This window comes from Centropristis striata, chromosome 10 (assembly GCF_030273125.1).
Source record: "Centropristis striata isolate RG_2023a ecotype Rhode Island chromosome 10, C.striata_1.0, whole genome shotgun sequence".
Taxonomy (NCBI): Eukaryota; Metazoa; Chordata; class Actinopteri; order Perciformes; family Serranidae; genus Centropristis; species Centropristis striata.
In genome coordinates, this window is record NC_081526.1 from 28,259,854 (window position 1) to 28,282,213 (window position 22,360).

General features: G+C 39.6%; 1 protein-coding gene across 4 annotated transcripts in view; it reads left to right on the forward strand.

Annotated features, from left to right (window-relative positions):
- Positions 1-22,360, forward strand: part of pard3bb (par-3 family cell polarity regulator beta b) — a 277,646-nt gene that overhangs the window by 130,593 nt on the left and 124,693 nt on the right. For all 4 annotated transcript variants that reach the window (XM_059342439.1, XM_059342435.1, XM_059342437.1 and 1 more), the window contains exon 17: positions 4,917-4,961. In XM_059342439.1, the coding sequence (XP_059198422.1) occupies positions 4,917-4,961 (45 nt within the window). The remainder of the gene's footprint in view (positions 1-4,916; positions 4,962-22,360) is intronic.

Sequence of the window (22,360 nt, forward strand, 5' to 3'; positions counted from 1 at the left end):
AAAACAGGTTGATGATGATTTCTTGTGGCGTTGAGTTAAAACTAAACACTGTGCACATTTGTTTAACATAACAATATATATTGTATTCGGCAAAAAATACCAGGATATGAGTTTTGATCCATATCGCCCAGCCCTATTCCCAACTACTCCCACTCTTTCTCTGTCAAAATGAGAATGGATCACAATTTATGTCACAGGATTGTAAATCAGCATCATTGTTGTCTTTTATCTTTCTTTCTTTCTTTTTTTTTTATGGCCACAAAAAAAGGCCAGAAGGCTACTTCTGCTCCCCGCTTTCCACGTCATCTTTGTCACCTGTTGCTCTCTTGATTACTCATATTCAGACGCGAGGGGTTCAGTGACATTTCAGTGATGGTGAAAAAGACAACTTCAGAAATATGTGTAGCATACGTGTGTAGTTACGTCTGTGCTCATGCATACATCTGTGTTATATGACAGTGGATGGTTCAACACAACAAAAGCTTATTGTTTCAAATGTCACTTCCCTCAGTACTCCTCCTCAAGCTGGCTTCAACACCAGCCAGATGTGTGTGTGTGTGTGTGTGTGTGTGTGTGTGTGTGTGTGAAAGAGAGAGGAAATGAGACAAAAGAGATGAGTTGAATAGCTCAGGCGTCTGTATCTACATGAATAACACACTGATGGTATATACATCACCCCTTTATATGTTTCACACTTAATGTACTGAATGTGTGACAAACAATGTAATTCATGATTGCTTGAAGGGCATGACGTGTTTTTCATTGCCAAACCTTCAAGCAGCAGTAATAACAGCTTATCAACAAATGTCTCGCACTCTTTGAAACTGACAGTAGAAGAAAAAGATTGAGCTAAGGCTAACATGTTGTTTTTATATCCAGAAATAGTTTTGAGGGGAGGACCTTACATCATTGGGGACAAATCTTATCCCTTTGGACGAGCCTGAAATCCTGTTAGATCCCCCTCTGCTGTGTTACTGATTCCCAGCCTGCCCTCTGTCTGTATAAAGTTGAGGAGAACAGATTGCTCACACATCACAAACGAGACAAAAAAATGCTGGAAGATGTACTGCTTGGAAGGTGTACTTGAATAGAAACCTGGATGAAAAAGTACTAAGTGGGTAATTTAAATACATTTTCATGACACATACTGTGTAAAAAAGTGGATATAGCAAGCTAATGTCACCCATTGGTTTGTAGAGTCCTGTTTTGAATCCTTGAATTTGGCGTTTTGGTCGAGGCTAAGTTAACAGCTAGTGCTAAAGCTAGCTTGGTTAGCAAGGTGCATCCGTAACTGATGTCAACTGGGATGGTGTTTTTGCTGAAAAACAGGCTTGAAATATATTTGCTGTAAATAATGAACTTTGAGCCATCTTTGAGTGTGTTTTAGTACTGATGAATGCTGTTCAAGACATTTTAAGGTGAAAATGTTACAATAATGTTGTTACAACCTTAAACCACGAACGGAAAATGTAAAGGGGTCAAAGTTCAAACAACACCCGAAATTGCTAATCCCTGTGGTTGCAATTTGTCAATTGCTAAGTACGTAGCCACGCCCTAAAGCATACCCTGCTTTATTGTCTATATAAGACCATAATTTACAACATCAACATCATGCTGGATTAAAGAAAACTTGGATCTAGTGATTGAGATCATAAACACATTAGGACAATGTTTACTGAGGTAATAAATCAAGTGAGAATTCAAGTAATTTTTTCATATGCTGTTTTACAATCAGACTTTCATTTTCAACCAGTGGAGGTGCCCCCTGCTGGCCATTAGAAATAATGAGACATCCTGCTCTAATAATCACAAATTAAACACTAATTAAGTCAGCTTACCTGAGCATCAATCAGCTAATATTGGTCTTTCAAAATCATCTCGGCTCTATAAACATGATGTTTCTGTCATGCTTGGTTTCTATGTAACATATTATTTGAAACCTTTTTTCATGAACACACACACAGATGCCAGCACAGAGGTAAAATCTCTGTATCAGCAGTTTTCGGTGCCATTGTACTGCAGTGTGGTGTAAAATGTAACGTAAGAGAGGAACAAATTAGCAGCAGAATTACTCTAAAGAAGCTTTGAAGTGCTGATTAAAATGCTCAAAATCAGGTGGTGTCACACAGTTGAGGCTATTCCGACACCATGAGGCTGAGCTTGATTTGCAGAGTAATGATGAGTGAAGTTGGTAACTTAGGTGAACTTGACTGTAGTATAACAGCTTAAATAATGTCAGAAGGATACATGTGGTTCCAACATTAAATGTAGCCACTATCTTTTCTTTCTAATGATCATGTCGGTGACAATGCTGATCACGCACATCCAAATACTGTTGAAGGCAGATCCCTTAACTGAAATTAAGGCACAACCACAAGTGATGTTTAGAGCTAATGCTTTTCTGTAGACCAGTGGTTTTCAAACTGTTTGAGCCCAAGGCACACCAAGGTGCAAGCCAAAATCTCAAGGCACACCTGTATTCATATTCTTTCAGTATTACTTCCAGTAGTCACGTTGACCTCGTAACTACTTCACTTCCAGCATTTATTTACTGTTTAAACTGTCTTCTATAAAGCCACACTAGGAAATGTTTTGACCTAAACCTAGATCAGTGGTTTTGTAGCCTAAATTCAGTGACTCTGAAGCCTTTTTTTGCAGCCGCAAACCATATGTTTATGTATAATTACGTGTTGTTTTTTTCTGAACGCTCTGTGATATGGGTCATTTTGACCAAAGGCTCATTTGGGTCATTTTTGGTGGTTTCAGCAGGTGCAAGTGATGTTGATCAGCACCTCCATCTAACTCTCTTTGTGCCTAAAGCTAGACAACCTGTGACCGCTTGACAAAATTAACCATGTTTTTAAAATAGCAATAAATACATTTAGGTATGAGGACATGATGATCTCCTGCTGCCAGTAGCAGGCACTAGTTTTGGCAATACTGCTGTGAGCCATTAATAATCTATGGTTGTCACAAAATTCTATGGCACACCTGGACTTGTCACACGGCACTCCATTTGGGAACTCCAGCTATAGACCACAACATTGTCTTGGAAAAATAATTATATTTGTCCTGAGCTCAGACTGTAGTTTCAGAAATGCGATTGCAATATTTTTTACTTATTAAGCAAACCAAGCTTTGTTATTGTTTAACAGCTTTCCAACATTTAATGTACTGCACCATCCAACTGCTGATATTAGTGTGTGATTATTATAGTTTGTCATTATCTTAATCAGTGTCACAAAAAGTTCTTTGTGCTTGTTAAAGACTATATATTAGGAAAAAGTAATGACCAGTAATGACTGTTTTGGTATGAGCCCATGGTGTGTTTTGGCACAAAAAAAACAGAAAGCATTGTCAGCATTTCATCTTTGGGTCAGTTACATCACAACATTTTTATTTAATTCGTCCTGATTTCATTTCCAGCGCAATTAAAAATGTAAGAATAATTTAAGATCGGTTCCAAATGATGAACTCCCTCTCTGATTCTCACTGCCCATATTTTTTCCCTCTCTGCCTTTGCCTCTGTCAGTGTTTGTCTCTTATGTTTTGTTCTTGGTTTTCATTCAGGTTATTTCACTGCAAATATGAGTAGATCAATGTGGTTTCTTTAATGCAGTTTGGAATAAGGCTATGCATGTAGTTGTCGGAATGAATTAAATGTTGGTAATTATGTTAGTTCAAATTAGATCTTTTTGAAAAAAGTGACAGCCCTTGTGTGTGTGTGGCGTCACACACGTGGCATCTATAGATCTGCTGAAGTAGGCACACACACACACACACGCACACACACATTGACACATACACACATATATATACATACACATGCACACACACACTCACACACATACATATAGACACAGATATAGATACACACAGACACACACACATAGACACACACACATACACACATAGACACACACACACAGACATGTATAGACACACATAGACACACACACATATATGTAGACACACACACACGCGCGCACACACACATACATATAGACACACACACACAGACACACATAGACACACACACAGACATGTATAGACACACATATAGACACACACACACACACACACACACACACACACACAGTGATCCACAAGCTAACAGGCTGCTGAAGCAGTCATGTTTATTCACCGCAGCCAGATGCACAGACACACACACACACACAGATAGAATTACACTTTAGGCTTGGTTTTCATTAGAAAAGTATTTGCTTGGAGAAGCCATGTTACTGCTCGGTTTTGTGGTCTGTGTGTGTGTGTGTGTGTGTGTGTGTGTGTGTGTGTGTGTGTGTGTTTGAGTGCTACCAGTCAATGTGTTCCTTGTTGGCATTGGTCCGCTTTGTGGCTTTAGGAAGGAGGGGAGACAAAGCAAAAAAAAAGGACTGTGGGAGAGGCAGAAAGTGAAAGGGGGATTAACAAGGAGCAATGATAGGGAGGATGGTGATCAAAGGAGGGAAAGAGAGGGGAAGGCCTCTGGATGAGATCGGTGTAACTGAAGGAAAAATGAAAACAGTGAAGAAGAGAAGTGAGGGTAAAGGGCAGAAGGTGAAAGGGATAGATTGAGGGATAGTGGCAAAAACAGAGGAAGTGGAGAAGGGAGGGAAAATGACAGATGAAGTGAGAGAGAGAAGGGAGGAAAGGAAATGACTTCAGTAGCAGTGAAGCTGACTTAACATCACAGGGAAAAGTTCAGCTACCCTGCCATCTTGTAAAACAAGACAGAAAGAATAATAGAGAGTGATGGAGAGAGAGGGAAAGACTTGGAAGGAGAGTTAAGGAACATGTAGACAGCAGTTTGACTCTGGCACCTATGATAAGCCAGACAAAAGTGAAGGGAAGGGAGGAATCCATAGAGTGATGGAAAGTGTGTGTATGTGTATTAACATGTGTTTCTTTTGTTGCAGTGGCAGATGAGAGCAACGTGGGATCCCTGGTTGGAAACACTGCAGGTAAGTCAAACACTGACAGCCCACACCTGCACAGCATCAATGTCACAGAGCATAGAGAGACAGGGAAACATGCACATATACACTTTTTTATAAATTCTCAAAGAAAAGCTACCTAAAGGTGGCAGGAAAAGGATTAAAAGGAGCAAAAAAGAGTGGTGGAAGAAGTATTCCGATCTCTTACTTAAGTAGAAGTACTAATACCACACTGTGAAATTACTCCACTACAAGCTAAAGTCCTGCATTCAAAACTTACTTCAGTAAAAGTACAAGAATCAGAAGTATCAGAATCATAATGTGCTTACAGTATCAAAAGTAAAAGTACTTGTTATGCTGAATGGACCCACTCAGATTGTTTTATATATCCCAACTATGTCATTGGATTATTATTATTATTATTATTATTGATGCACTATGTAAGCATAAAAGCATTATATTCTTAACACACTGTTATGATTCAAACAAATGTCATTTTAATCACTTTTTAATGTTAAATCTTGACCTGAAAAGTAACTAAAGCTGTCAGCTAAATGTAGAGGAGTAAAAAGTACAATATTTGCCTCAAAATGTAGTGGAGTAGAAGTATAAAGTTACATAAAATGGAAATACTCAAGTAAAGTACAAGTACCTCAAAACTGCACTTTAGTACAGTACTTGAGTAAATGTACTTGGTTGCTTTCCACCACTGGCCACCACCATGTTGAGAGCCTTGTGCAGGCAATCGATATGCTCTGAATTACATGTACCGCCACTTTAAGAGTGTTCCCAACCACTCTCCTATTTTGGAGAAGAGCAAAGATAAGAAAATCAATAAGTAAAGTACAAATCCTGGTTACAAAAAAATAAGAAGAAATTTGTTCTTGCTTCCTGCATGAGGCTCTTTGTGAGTCTGTGTCTATGTGCTTGAGTGCAGATTCGGAACAAATTTCTGATCAGAATGAATTGCATCATGTGACTGACTATGATTTTCCATGACAATAAAATATATTTTAAAGCGTGAAGAAAGTATGGAAAAACTTGGAAAAAAACTTATTAGACCACCCTTGTTTTCTTCAAGTTATTGTTCATTTTAATGCCTGGTGCAACTAACGGTACATTTGTTTGGACAAATAACAATAATAACAAAAATAATGCATATAGTTTAATTTAAGAGCTGATATTTAGACATTTTCCATGGTTTTCTTGATAATGATTTTGGTTATCATCAAGAAAACCATGGAAAATGTCTAGATATCAGCTCTTAAATTAAACTCTTATGTGCTATTTTTATTGTTATCATTATATATGTCCAAACAAATATACCTTCAGTTGTATCAGGCATTAAAATGAACAATACAATGAAGAAAACAATGGTCTAATATTTTTTTCCATGATTGTATATGTGTTAGTATTGTAGAAACAAGTTTTTTTTTTATTTGAACAAAATCACCAACCTAAATAAATAAATAAAACTACAATAATAAATAAGAACTTTAACACATTAAAACTACACAAGACACAAACAAACATCAAACATAATTACCACATAAAACATACAGCATATCAGTAAACTTGATAACCTAAGAGAAAATAATAAAGGGTTAAGTTAAATACCAGCCTTCCACTTCAATGAACCTTTCCCACCTTTCCATATACCGTTCAACATCACCATTCCTATTAGGAATATCACCTTCCAAAACAAAATAACGTTTAATAAGCATCCTACAGAAACAAGTTTTTTGTCTTTTCTTCCTGTTTGGATTCTAAACAATCAAACCAGCTGAGTTCTCTGCCTCCCCTTCATCATCACTCTTTGTTTGAAGTCATACTTTACCGTGTTCCCTCCATTCCTCTTCCCCCCTTTCTCCTCTCTAGTTGCATTTACATGCCACTTGACTTTTCCTCCTGCGTCTCGCCTCTTGTGTGTCCTATACACTCGGCTCTTCTCCGCCTCCCTCTAGAAATATCTCCTTCATTTCATCAGAAGTGCAAATGAAAGTAAGATTTGCTGCTGAGGGACTGGAGAGAGATGAGAAGACTCCGGCCACTTCTTAAAGACACACATGGACCCACTTGTTTTTTAAGGGCAGGAGATAAAAAGAAGATAGAGTGAGTGAGGGAGGGAGGACACAGTCATCTAAAAGGAAAAGCTCAACACAGGGGAACAAGAGATGACTGATGCTTAAAAACCTCTCACCTTAACCTGCACATGCTTCCAAAGTTTGATGTCAAACTTTTATTTTTCAATTTGCCTTGAAGTCTCCCCCGGTTTCATTTGGAGCTACTTGAATGTAAGAGCACTCTGCCTGTCTTGCTGTCTGCCACTTTATTGCTGTCAATCAGTCCAGGCTTTTTCCACATTCTGCTGTACATGGTGCTGTTGACTTTTATGTACTAGGTCCATAACCATTCTAAAGGGAGCAAGAAAGACGATATAAGGAGCATAAAAGACAAGATATGGAAAGAATGAAAGGCAGAGTTTTAACAATTTCTTACACTTTTTTTTTTATTATACTGAGCTCCTAATAAAACAAAAATGACTTTGGTCTTCTTCTAATAGCTGAAAAAGATGGGAGATAGGGGAAACTTTTTTTCTTTCCTTTTGAGTTTTCAGTTTCCCATCTTGGCTTTGCAGCTTAAGTGTAACCGTAGACCAAAAAAAGAGTGCGCTGTACGAGCCAGAACTTGGGACAGTGGTTAAATGTGTTCTGGACAAGATATAGTGATGTAAAAAGGAAGGCAGGGGAACATCTTGCACAGGAAAAGAGGATTACTTCAGAGGGATTGAAACGGTAAAAAACATGGAGAGGTAAGGCTTTGTGGGAAGGAAAAAAAACCCCCAACCAATACCGTAACTCTAGTGTCATATTCCTGTAGGTTTCCAAAACAAAGCTTTTGATGGTCAGCCAACTTAATCTGCTGGTGTTTTTGTCAGTTTTCATTAACTACATTTACATGGCTGTGTTCGCTGTCAGAACACTACAGAACGGAAAGACCTTGAATAACTATGAATTGCTCACAGGTGTAAAATAAAATCAGTCTCGTTGTCAATGAGTTTCCCTTGTATTCCAGTAACCGGAGAACACATTTTCTCTCATTCACAGAAGTAAGTGAATGAAAGAAAGCAAGCTAAAGAAATTTGCTGTTAATTTGAGACAAACAGTGCAGCAAAAGTATGAAGCGTCAGCAGATTAAAGGGACAGTAGACCCCAAACAAAATAAACAAAATAAAACATGTTTTCTCCTATTGTGGGAACTATTTCTACATGAAACTGCTCACAACAAGATCTGTGGATTATCTTATTAATTGGGTAATTAATTGGTATCTTAGTAATTGGGTCATGATTTCTGAAGAGAGACGTTGATGTTTTCTGATGTATTTTTTGGACAAGTGAAGTGCCATACAGTCATGAAAAAAAGTATTAGACTATTGTTTTCTTCAATTTATTGTTCGTTTTAATGCCTGGTACAACTAAAGGTACATTTTTTGGACAGATATAATGATAACAACAAACATAGCTCATAATAATTTAATTTAAGAGCTGATATCTAGACATTTTACATGATTTTCTTGATAATAACCAAAATCATTATAAATAAAACAATGGAATCAACAATGAATCAGCTTCTTAAACTATTATGAGCTGGGGTTCATTTGGCAGATGACTATATTTCAGTTCAATTCAATTTCTTCCCCTTTATTGTGCTACACTGTCGGCTACAGCTTGTCTTTCCAGAATATATTCTGCAGAACACAAATAGTGTGTAATGTGTACCCCTTTTAGTAACTGCATTTTTTATTGACCGAAATCTTAGTCAGGGACTTGGCAATTTTAGCAAGTTTAGCTGAGTTGTTTTGTTTACTCTGACATTATTTGTTAACACTGAATCTAAATTGGCCTGATTTTTAGGCTGGTATGAAATTTTTCATCTGCAAATGTGACCACAGTCTCCAGCCTCTCTAGCTGAAGTAATATGCCTGTTGAATGTCCGGTAAAGCCTTTAAGGGCCCATATCTTTTTTTCCCCTGTTAGACTTCCAGATTTTTTTTTTTTTTTTTTTACTCCAGCCTATTCCCTGTACCTGTTGCTTGTCAACGTGCCTCCTGTTTTACAATGCCACAAAGCCCAGAGAGCTGTTAAAGAGAGTGTGTGCCTGGCAAGCGTGACAGTTTTTTCCAGCGCACTCTCCTCGGCTCTAATGTATTTTTTATAAGTGAAATGCTTCCAACAAACCCGCGCTGAGACGACACACAGCTGCATGGACTTTGGTGAGAGCTGGGCGGGGAAGTAAGGAGGTTGAAGACAATGACTTCTGGGAAAGATACTTTTTTTTCATTTCCAGTCCAGTCTTTCCCTCCACACACACCCCAAGAAACCACTGGGCGACCGCACCACAAGCACACACACAGACGAAACTATTACCGTTATGGTAATGTTATGGTAATGGAAAGTCTCCATCATCCTGTGGAAAATGTGAACCTTGGAAGATTTTATATTATATTATAATTTTGCAGAATCTAAGATCCAAAGTGATGGAAATGAGAGACAGTAATACAAAGTGTGTGTGTGTGTGTGTGACAATTTTTGTGAATAAATGCATTTCCCATGTGCAGAGGCGAATTAATCAATTACTTATGATGGGGAATTGTGTGTGTGTGTGTGTGTGTGTGTGTGTGTGTGTGTCTGTCTGTCTGTCTTTGTGGTCAGACATGCCTGACGTCTTTGTGGTAGCACAGAGAAATAGGAGCTCAATCATTCCAGTAATAAATCAGATCAGCTGTGGAAGAGGGAACACATGAAATACAAGTGAAAGTGACAGAAGGGATGCTTCAAAATAAATTCTAATTACACATCTTTCAAGTCACTGTCATAATATACAGTGTAGCTATACAGACATCAACAGTGCCACGGTGAGAAACTGAATATATCACTCCACATCTTTCTGATTCTCTCCTCCAGCCACTTTAAATAGGACAGTGCAGTCAGACGCACACTGCTGACGGGACATAAAACGGTTGCAGCTGTGTTTCTTTCACTGTTTTTTCCTTTGGTGACGGGGACTGCCCGGAGCTGTGTGTGTGTGTGTTTGTGTGTGTGTTCCAGAATCGGTGTATTAGCGATGTTTCCTTGTGAAAATAAATGGTGAGCAATGAGTACCCGCAGGAATGATGAAAAGCTTGTCAGAGAAAGGGAGAAAGTGATGATCTGTAGCCGTGTCTCCATTCATGTATTTTTTCATGTGCATTTTCATTGAAGTATCACATTAGAAAAGCTTTATGGAAACAAAGAACATTTGATAAAACTTCTTCAATTGAGTTAAAAAGTTTTGATGCTCACTTAAGATGGCTTTTGCCTTTTTTTCTTCCTTTTTTTCATTTTTTACTCATTTTATTCGGTATCAAGATAGTACATTTACCACATAATGGCTGCAGTTCCTTGGCAACAAAACTCATCCAACATTTTAATTACGATTATGGAAACAAAACTGTATAAAGAAAGTAATATGTGTTAAAGATAAAAAGAAAAATAAAGAAATGAGGGAGGGATCAGAATTTTAAAATTATTATTCTTATGAGCCAGATACAGAATTACAAGTGTCCATCTCTGCACCACTGCAAATGAAAGGGATGTTTTGTGCAGTCAGTTTTTTCAATCTCAGTCTATTGTAATTAACAACCATACCCTTCGGACATCCAAATAATTCTGTGAGAATAATTGCATATATCCCAATATATGGTAAAGTGGAAAAAAGGTGAATCATCATTCAAAATGAGTTTTGAACAATCCCAAAAAATGTGTGATCATATGATTCCCCAATCAGTCCACAGCCTCTCCATCGCACACACACACCCACACACACACACACACACACACACACACACACTTGCACACTCACACAAACTCTTCGTCCTTTGTTATCCCATTCTCTTCCAGTTCCCATTTTTCTTGTTTTTTTTGCATTTGTAGACACTACTTTCTTAACTGGCTCCAACTTCTGATATAACTACACTCACTGGCCACATTATTAGATACACCTGTTGAACTGCTCATTAATGCAGATATCTAATCAGCCAATCACATGGCAGCAAACTCAATGCATTTAGGCATGTAGACATGCTGAAAATGAGCTCAAGTTCAAAGGGAGCATCAGAATGAGGAAGAAAGGAGATTTAAGTGACTTTGACCGTGGCAGACGGACTGGTCTGAGTATTTCAAATATGGCTGATCTAGCAACCATCTCTAGGGTTTACAGACAATAGTCTGAAAAAAAGAAAATATCCAGTGAGCCTTGATGCTCGTTACAATCAAGGTGTGCAGAAGAACATCTCTGAACACATAACACGTCCAACCTTGAAGCGGATAAACTACAGCAGCAGAAAACCACTTTATTAGGTACACACATCACCTAAAAAAGTGACTGTGAGTGTATGATGTATCCTGACAATTTAATTTTAATCAATTACTTATTATATGGAATTGAATGTGTGTGTATGTGTGTGTGTGTGTGTGTGTGTGTGTGTGTGTGTGTGTGTGGTAGTGTGTGCGTGTGTGAGGGGAGTATGTGTGCAAACTGTGCCGAGTCACTTACTTCTAACATAAGGTCGTTAAATGATGTGTGAGAGTGTTTAATATCCCCACAAGTCCTAACACACAAGTATTAGACTGCTAAAATCATCTCATTTTGAGGAGTTCTTCAGTGGTTTATACTTGTGAGGAAGTGCTGCAGCACAAAGTCACACACACACACACACACACACACACACACACACACACACACACACACACACAAGTCAAGTTTTTCATGCAGTACACTGCTATTAGGAAAATACTCAACATCCAAACTGCTTGTCTGCTTTCTTAGTTTCCTGTTTTACTGTCTCTGAATTACCGTATTGTGGTTCCTCCAACCCACCACCAGCTCTCTCTCGGCCACTCTTTTGCTCTCTCGCTCACTCTCCTTCCTTTGCCAACGCCATTCAGGCTTAGAGGCTGACAAACAGGCTGAGGAGCTTAGACTGAACAACATCTCTCTGAAAATGTGTGTCTGTGTGCGTCAGGGGACTGGTGTGATGCTGAGGCAGGCTGGTGCAGTCCATTGTCTGAATCTTTCCCTGGTGGAACTTTGACTTTGACTACGACAGTCACACACTGACAAGACTCTGCCAAAACTGCGTCTTTAGAGAGCCACGTCTCTCTATATCCCCCTCTCCCCCTCTCCCCCTCTCTGTGATTGTCTCTTCATTTCTCTCATCTCTCTCTCGTTTTTTTCCCCACACTTTTTCCCCCTTTTTATTGTTTCCCGCTCTCTCTGGCTGTTGCAGACTTTGCTGTGGATTTAACCTGAACACCACCTTGTTAGGATGATGTGGATTGATGGATTAATTTGTCACAGGGAGAGCAGGACATCTTTATGTGTTCCCAGTGTGTCTGTGTGGTTCTGTGCATATCTGCGCATGCAACTCTGCACCACCTCACGTTAGCTCTTTACAATGGTTCCTAGTAGGGATGGGCATTTGGAAAAATCCCGGCAACTCCATTATCTATAACGTTAACGATCAATTCATTGCTGCATGCATATATGTGCAAAATGAAATTAACTACTATGCAAAAGCCTGTTTTGACAACGGATGCTTTTATTTTGAAAGGACGAAAAGAGACTTGATCCTGTGGACCGTAAAACTCAAGTGAGATGATAATGTGAAGATAACGTCAAGGAGTTCAATGTTTTATGTTTTAGCCTCTATGTTTTAGAAGAGGCATGAGGTTATTTTCCACAGTAATCTTCATATTTAAATGTGTTTTGTGTTTGAATACGTTTCGGATAAAATTAAACTCATGAATTCATGCTAGCAAGGTTTGATACAGTAAGCTAGTTTTGTTCAAATTAATACTATAGTATTTATATGTGTTTTATAATTCTTATTGCAACTTTCAGTCTGCAAATTGTATCTTTATCCAACTTAATTCTCAGCTCATTGGTTTATTGACGTACAGCCTCAGACCTAAACACTCGGCCGTGTTTCAGTTCAGAGATACTGATACACAGTCAGAGATAAAATAAAAATAAAAATACACAGATGGATTAAAAATTCAACGTGATCAACCAAATTCTTAGCAACCATTAATCGATCATCGATTAATTGTTCCCATCCCTAGTTCCGAGACGCTAAATTCAAAGAGCTGAACTAAGCACTCGCTGCTTCTCCTTGCATGTGTGTCATCTGCCTCCGTCTGATGTGTTTAGCACACACTGATACTTCTCTGTCTTTGTGTGTGCTCCTGGCTGCCTCTCTTGTATATTGAATGCCCTTTGACCCCTCTCCATCTCCCACAGTAAGCCAATAAAGGTGAGCAGTAATCAGGAGATGGTCAGCGCTGTCGTTTCTTGCTGCTACAGTCATTCATCTCTATCAGGCTGCACACACTGATCACTCACATGTACTGTACTCTCTATTGTATGATGCTTGAGAGAGAGGGGGAAGCCATTTGTTTCTGTCCCGGACTAATCGGTTATATTCCCCTTGATGGATTCATTTTGGAGTTTTGTGTGTTTGTAGAAGGGAGTGTGCGCTTGCTTGTGAACAAGATAGATGCTGTCTTTTGTAACTACTGTTCAAATCACAGGACATGATGTTTACCGTGGCTCATCACCATTAGAAGAAACTATGGTAAATAATGAAAAATCTTTAAACTTTGCAAAAAAAAAATACAAATAGACGTTTTATAGGTTGTTCAAGGTACACATCTGTAAGTGCCCTAAGGTACTTTTGAGTATCAGCTTGCAAATAAAACAAAGTGTTTGGTGCTAACAGTGAGTGTATTGTGTCACAGTCTGTGTTTCTGTGTACTCATAGTGTGCTGCTCTGTTTAACTTACACATTTTAGCAGATGATTGTCTGTTTTATTCACACCTACGCTATATATCTCTCTCCTTCTTGTAGGGACTTTATCGATAACCTCATCTCTTTTTGTTATTCAATTCTGTTAGCTATACTTACTCAGCAGCTAGCGATAGCTTCTTACTCTTCTGCTCGGTGTTTAGCTCCTCCTCTGCTTCTTTACTGATAATTCATTCATTATCCTTATCCACAGTCCGGCCGCGGGGGGCTGATATCGGGCGAGAGGCGGGGTACACCCTGGACAGTGCATGTTTTTGGACTGTGGGAGTTCCCGAAGAGAACCCACGCTGACACAGGGAGAACATGCAAACTCCACATAGAAAAGCCGCAGGCCGGAGTCGAACCGGTGACCCCCTTGAAGCAAGGGTGCTAGCCACAACAGTGTAACATTATTTAGCCCTCATAATGTTACATGTAATAAGTGTAGCACAGTAGTTGTGTTGGAGGCGAGGCTTAAGCCAGGAACACACCGACCCGACTGTCGGGCGTCAAAGTACGCGTCTGTTTGGTGTGTTCATCTGCATCGGAGAAGCCCCCTATTCGACATGCTCAGTCGGGGACCGTCAGCCATCAGGAGAGTAGACCCGTCGGGTCCTCTGATTGGCTGTGTGCTAGCTATGGGCGGATCTGATTGGTGGTGCTCTAGCGAATCAGCGCGGTGTGTGGGAGGGGCGGAAGTGAGAAGAGCAGGCTGAGGCACATGGCACGGGAGAGACAACTACATTTTGCTGCGTTTTTTGCATCGTTTTTAGAAATACAGCCGCTCAGCCGGAGCGACCATTTTGCAGCGAAGCTTTGTTTTCCAAAACGTCCAAAACGTCTTCTCAAAACTAATAACAAGATTAATGTTGTGTGCGCTTTGTTTTTAATCTCCATGGTTACTTCTATGGTTTCTCCGTTACGTCGTTTCCTGATTTCATTTTTTGGATGACAGTGACAAGACTAGCGCCACCCGTTGTTAAGGAGACTTATTGCATCTCTCGCAAGCGCAGAACGTACAGGCTGCTGTGTAGTCAGCAGTCGTTGTGGCGGTGTGTTTCACTGCTTTTTTTCACCCGCTCTTGTCCGGCGAGAGGCGACAGAATTGTCGGACAAGAGCTTGTCGGCGTCGGGTCCCGTCGGGGCGGTGTGTGGGGGCCTTTAAATGTGGCTCTTCATAGCCGATGCGGGCGGACATAGTGCAACAGCTGGGTGACTGTCTGAAGGAAGCATAGACGCAAGCTGAACAGCCAGGAGAAGCATTTAATCTATCCTCGTGCATCAGCGCGAGACTGCAAACCGTAATGTCATGAACAATAGTAACGACTAACTTATTACTTGATAAGAAAAAGTAACGCATTACATTTTTTATTGCAACAAAAAAAACAAACAACACTGGCTTTGACGGTACCAAAACATTGGTATTTGAAGACCTGGGGAAGGAGACCCAACAATCAATTAACGAGGATGTGCATGTTGCACCTTTAAAGGAATAATGTGTAACATTTTTGTGTAAATTCATCTAGACTCCCTTTAAGTCAGAAAAGTATTTTATATCATACAATGTCACATAATACTTGTGTCAGTTAATGAGTGAATTATGGCCTGAAACCCATGGCTTCTCCACAAAACGCATACATGAGGAAATCAATGTAGAACTTAGAATATCAGGTTAATATTCATTATCTTGCTAAAAAACATTAAAAAGACACATTTAAAGCCCAAAACCTTGTTGCGTGACATTTTTGCATTCTAATTTCTTAATATTTCTTCTTAGTTGCTGCTGTTGAGTGCAGCAGCACCTGCATTAAACTCAGCAGGAGCCAGTAAATACTGACATGAGGCTGAGGATGATGTCACGTGTTTTTACAGTTTATGATGCCCGTTCAATTATTATGGAGCCCTGTGGGATAGCAAAACCTCATTTCATCTGCTGGGAGATTGAACCACATAACACACACAAATAATAACACAAAGAACTGTTGCTTAGAGGAACGATCCTCCCTCCACAGCCACGGATATGTCCCTGCAGATACACATGTAAATACATACATAAGAACACTGTTATAGAGCCATGTCATTGCCTTTAGGCTGTATTATGTAGAATGCAGTATATGTGCCGTGGTTGCAGGTATAGAATGCTTTATTTTATACACTATATCCTGCTATGGTGGCTGGGTTGGATGAAGTATTTTGGCTGTTTGGTGTCACAGCACGAGGGAACGTCCTCTGATGGGACAGGGTTTTGGGTGTGTATGATGTAGAGGCAGAAATTGAGTTGCATCTCCTTATGAGAGCTTCTAAAGTGTGATTTGGTGTGCTAGAAGTCGGTGCTGTTTTTGAATCTGCTGGCTTTGTTACCGCAGCCCGCTGCCAAGCCGCTCCTTGGTGTAATTTTGACTTTCAAAGTAGCCCGTTGCCTTCCTGCCAATAAAATAGCCTTGGGATAGCTTGGCGTTTCTCTCTCTTTGTGTTTTGTTTTTAATTTTTTTTTTATTTCTTACTTTATTCTCTCTGACTCTCTCTCTCTCTCTCTCTCTCTCTCTCTCTAGTTGTCACTCCCATCCTTTCTCTTTAACTCCCTGGATCAGTCTCTTTGTTTCTTTTTCTATAGCATCCTCTCACTGTGTCTCTTTTTCTCTGCCAGCCCACCACTCTCCATGCTATCCTCTCCCTCAAACCACTTTGTTACTCTTGTCTTACTTGTCATCCTCTCTCTCTCTCTCTCTCTCTCTCTCTCTCTCTCTCTCTCTCTCTTCTCTCTCTCTCTCTCTCTCTCTCTCTCTATCTCTCTCTCTTTAAAAGCAGCTTAATTCTATCATCTTACAGTTGGACAGCAGTAATTACATTTATGACACAAATCCTGCTACTCACAGCAAAATACTTTGTGTGTGTGAGAGACCAAGTGTGTGTGTGTGTGTGTGTGTGTTTGTGTTTGTGTGTGTGTGTGTGTGTGTGTGTGTGTGTGTGTGTGTGTGTGTGTGTGAGAGAGAGAGAAAGAATGTGTGTGTGTGTGTGTGTGTGTGTGTGTGTGTGTGTGTGTGTGTGTGTGTGTGTGTGTGTGTGTGTGAGAGAGTGAGTATGTGGATGCATGCTCATCACCCAGTGTACTTGCACTTACGTGTGTGTGTGTGTGTGTGTGTGTGTGTGTGTGTGTGTGTGTGCGCTGTTCATTCCCTGATAACCCAGCCCAACACCACTAAGCTATTTATAATACTATTTATTTCCCCGTGCAAACACACACGTTTGGACTCAGAGGTCGCAGTGTGTGTACATATTGTGCGTTTGTCTGTGTTCCATTTCTTAAACTGACTGCAATTGCCCTCAAACTTTGTAGATCCCCAGTGGAAAGTGACCCCTGACCCTGCCTCCTCACTCTGAATTTAAATGAGGAACATCACACGCATATTTTTCATGTGAAATGTAATAATCTACAGAAAGCAAAGCGTGACTAAACACTGATGTGTACAACTTCAGGCATGTCTTTTGAGCCCTGAGTATGCCGGATTATGAATTTATTGTGAGAGAAATAAAAAAACGTCAGAGGCGGGTTTAACTTTGAGGGCGCCTGTGTTTTCAGAATGTTGTTGGCAACTGAAAACTTGTTGGCTTGAAGAGTTTCTTATTAGAGTGTGAATAGAAGGAATAATACATCAAAAAATCCTGGACAATTCATGTTGAGTTTTTTTCAGGCTTTTGGTGGCCTTGTTTCAAATGTTACTGGCAGCTCTAATCCACGGTCCTTAGAGTTTCAACCCCGTGGATTATCTATTCTTTATACTACACGCCACTCCCAGCCTCAGAAAAAACTGTTTGTTTAAGCAATTGGAATGTCTTTTTTAAAAAAATGTTCCCTAAGATTCAGGACTCTTCTGTGCTCTTTGGCCACGGATCTAACATCCTAATGATCTAATTAAGTTCTTGCTATAGTTTGCTGCAGGCTGGTGGCCACAGTCCCGTTCAGCTGCTGGAAGTTATTAAGTCGCTCATCAGTGAGATTCAGATGTTTAAAAACAGGAACAATATCCTATCATACCATGTGACATATATAAAAATGTTGAGCAAACTTGCAACATTTGATTCGGATTTTCTTTTCAAGATATCTTGAAGAAACAATCTTTGTTTCAACATTTGATAATTGTTTTACTACTACTTCCTTAACCGTTTATCTGCAGGGGCCAATCAACTGACATTGGGTGAGAGGCGGGGTACACCTGGACAGGACTCCAGACTATCACAGGGCAGACACATAGAGAAAGACAAACATCCATGTTCTCATTCACTCCTACGGGCAATTTAGAGTCAACAATTAAACCTAGATGCATGTTTTTTGACTGTGGGTTTGAACCTGAGTACCCAGAGAGAACCCACACTGACACGGGGAGAACATGCAAACTCCCAGTTTTCGAGTGGATTTAATTTAATTTAACCCTCTGGGGTCTGAGCCAATTTGCCCTTTATATACCACATAATATTAACTATACTCATGTTCAATCTATTAACATATTGAGCCCCAAAAATACACAAAAATCATGAATTCTGACATAAAATAATACTATTGGTGACAATAAAAACCACAAATATGCTCAATGAACTGTTTCAGACGTGAGAAATGTGAAACATAGGTTGCAAATATGAACAAAAAATATACACAAAAAATTACCATAAAAACATGTTTATTAATAGGAACAGTGTTAGATGATTAGAGCCCTTTCTTCCCCCATTTTTATAGAATGCCATGACTGCCTCTTTATATTTTTGTACTATGAAATTAAAACAATCATATATTTGGTTTTACATGACCTCAGAACGTCAAACAAAAAACGTTTCAAGTCTGTCATTTGGAGTGAAGATGACAGCAGCACTCCACAACACCTCATTTTTTGTTACGGCGCTTTGAAAAAACCCACGTTATCATAGACCCCAGAGGATTAACTTAGACTTGATTCCCACAAACATGAGATGGATTTGACTTGTTGTAGCAGGACAATAAAAACAACCTGTATGTTCAACCTCCACACAGGAGAGGCGACCCTCTTTTGTGAGTACACCACTGTGCTCTCTGTTTTTTATGTATTTTTAAAAATGTTGGCGTCCAGAAAGTTTCCGTCATTCGTTTTGGGTTATTCAACTAGAACTATTAAGAACAACACTTGCCATAGTGTAAATGTTGTGTTATCACTAGTTTTCATTTATATATTTGTATGTGCATCTTGAAAAAACCCTTTAGAAAAACTGTATGGAAATGGTCAAATTGGATAAAGTATGGTGGCCTATACAGGTCGAATGAATTCAAAAGCCACCATAAAATGCCAAAACTGCAAAAACAACACTCGTCTATGAACATCAAAGAGCTATAGAAATCATAGTTATCTATCAAACAAGGTTTGGGTTCTTAAGTGGCCAACTTTCCTTTACTGTTTTTTTATTGTCCACAACACCAAAGAAGAAGAAGTCATCATCAACATCAGTTCAATCCCCACATCCATTGTGTTGTGAGCTTTTGGCTTTGTGTTGTGTATTTGTGGCGTTAAGTAGTTTTGTGGTTTTGGCGATGTGTTGTGGCTTTTGAATTAGTTCCACCCGTATTTGTCCGCTTCCTCAACTGCCCCAAAAAACATTTTTTTTTTACATTGCTTGAGGTGGTTTTTGCTTGTGTCAAAAACAGTTGATGCATGAAATGGGATGTATGCATTTATTGAATAACTTCTGATGTAAACATTCTATTAAACTTGCTGATATCATGGCTATAAAAAGAGAACTCTCCCTGGGGGCTTAACTTGACTGACATGAAAGAACAATTGAATTCCTGAACCTCTCCATTTTCTCTCGTACTTGTGTAAAGTAACCAAGGCAACTTTTTTGATTGGTGTTTAGTAAACTCTGTTAACTGGCAGGTTACAGCCATGCTTTGCAAGTGCATTTGCTCTAAACAGTCAATGCAAACATTGACATTGCATTTCGCTTTTCCAACATTTCACTTAAAATTCTCTTGACGATTGAAGGGAAACACAGCGGCTGTCATGCAATCAAAATGTTTTCTGTAATCGCGGTACAATTGCAAAATGTGGACATGACATTCCTGTTTTTGAGTGGATTTAATTTAATTTAATCTCGACTTGATTCACACAAACAAGAGAGGGCTATGACTTGTTATAGCAGGACAATAAAAGCAACCAGTATGGTATGTGCTGCTTACAAGAAAACTTTTATTTCTGTAGATGTGTATCTGCTCCACAATCAGACTCAGGCTTAATTCAATAGAGATGAATCACATAGCGCTGGGATGATGTTTACTACCTCAGTATGCATCTGAATGTGGTGTGGGCTGTGTTTATAGAGGGGAGTGTCACATGTTATGGCCCTTGTCCATCTCCTCTCCCAGCAGCACACTTACATTATGCATGTGCATACATTTTATGCGCGTTATTACACTTTGTGTGTGTGTGGGGGTGTGTGTTTGGTTAATGGTTGTTTAAATAGATGTGGAAGTCACATCAGCCCTCTCATCTCAGATGCTCTGAAAAAAACACACACACACAGGAGTTGTGTTGTGTGTATAGGGAATCATTAGCTAAAGTGAGGCAGGTTTAGCTATCATGAATCACAGTGGCATCATATCGACAAGCCAGAGCCAGCAAGGAATCCAAAATGTGTGTGTATGAGTGTGTAAGGATTACCAGTACTTTGAGCTGGCAGCCAGCCCAGCCTTCCTCCCTTCTTCCCCATTTTTCTCTGTCTCCCTCTCCGCCATCATGGTATTCCCCTGAGGAAACTTAATTTGCTCTCTGCCTGTCATTGCTCCCCCCTGTCCTTTTTTCTCCACATCTTGCCCACCATCAGTGTCTCCCTGTTTTAGGTGACAAGCCAAATTGGAAGCACGCATTACCTTCTATCCCGTCTTTTGTTTTACAGTCACAACCCTCACAAGAGGTGGGAACATCACAGTGGGCTCCAGGCTGAACTTGATCCAACTTGAGCACTCAGCATGTCATTAGCTTTGGCTGCGTTTCTGCAGCAGGATCGCATTAATTGCTATCTCGTCCACTTGAAGCAGAAAATGCTTTTTGGACCTAACGTACTGTGAAACCGTAAAGCTTCATAACTTATCTCCACAACATGTCTGATCTTTAGCTTTCTCTCCCTTGAATACCTCCACCATCGCTCTGTCTTCTCCTCCATCGCTCTGCTCTTCATCATCCTTTCTGCTGGATCCCTCCCTCCCTCAGTAATATCTCTCACGGTATACTTGTGATGATGGATGGAGAACCAGTAACAGTGAAGCGGACCTCACATCCATCACAAACTCAACAACAGCATAGTTAACTGCATCACTGTTTTTTTTTCTCCATCCATGTTGCTGTTTTTCTGGCTCCTAGCCAGGGTCTCCACAGGCTTTTTAAACCAATCAGAGCAAGGCGGGGCCTGGCAGGGTAAACCTATTTGATCAGACTTGGAGTAAAACTGGACATTTCCTACTCTATACTTGCTCATCAGGTTGTTTGCTTTTCCAGGTTTTCATCCAAATGTATCGCAACTTTTAACTGGATTTTGAGAAAATCTCCAAAAGAAAATGAATGCTTGTTTCCATCCAACACAAGTATGCTTATGTTACGAATTATTTCATTAAGATCCGGAGTAGTTGTGTTCCATTAATACATTTCTATGTGCATTTTGAAGATTTGCATGAGAAAAGCTCGATGGAAACACCAAAATTTGATAAAACTTTCGAAAATGCACATACAAATTTTAAGCTTGCTTGAGGTGGATTTTGACTTTTTCAAAAAATAGTAAATGTGCTAAACTGGAGATGGAAACACTTTTTCCAAATACCTTTTGAAGTAGCGAACATTTAACTCACACGACCGATCAGCTGTTCCTGAAAACCCAAAAGAAGAAAAAGAAGCAGTTGTTTCTGCTGTCAGCATCTTTTGAAAGACTTCTCTCCATTTTCTCTTGTGGCTGGCCAAAGTTGTCTGATTAGCAACCTCTTTTGTGTTTTTTTTTCTCTCTTGTGCAATCTCTTCTTCTAGTGTTTGCTGACAGATTAGCCTACAGCAAGATATTACACTGCCATCTTCTGACCGACTATGTTCATGCAGCTTTATTAATTTGCTCTAAAGCAGTCGATGGAAACGAAAATAAAATTGCTTCGACTTTAATTGAAACACAGCTAGTAAGTGATGGAATTCTCCAGTCAGAAAGCCATTATACCACTGAAGAAGAAGAGGGCGCCACAAGATAACTTACATACAGTAAAAGAGCGTCAGTTGGACCTCAAATGGTGAAAAACAACATTGAACAGAGAACACAATAGAAATGAAACATTTCAGTTTGATTCATGTGTTAATGTGAGAAAGGTTACATCAGATCTAAATGGATCTGTAAGGAAACCGTTTTAATCTGATGCTGTTTTTCTTATCTCTTCAGCAAAGCAGAAGCGTCAGTGTACGTCATCACTTATTCGCTAAATCTTTTATCTATTCATAAACGTTTCCACCTCGGCCAGGCAATACTATCTTCTTGTGGAGAGTTTTTCAAA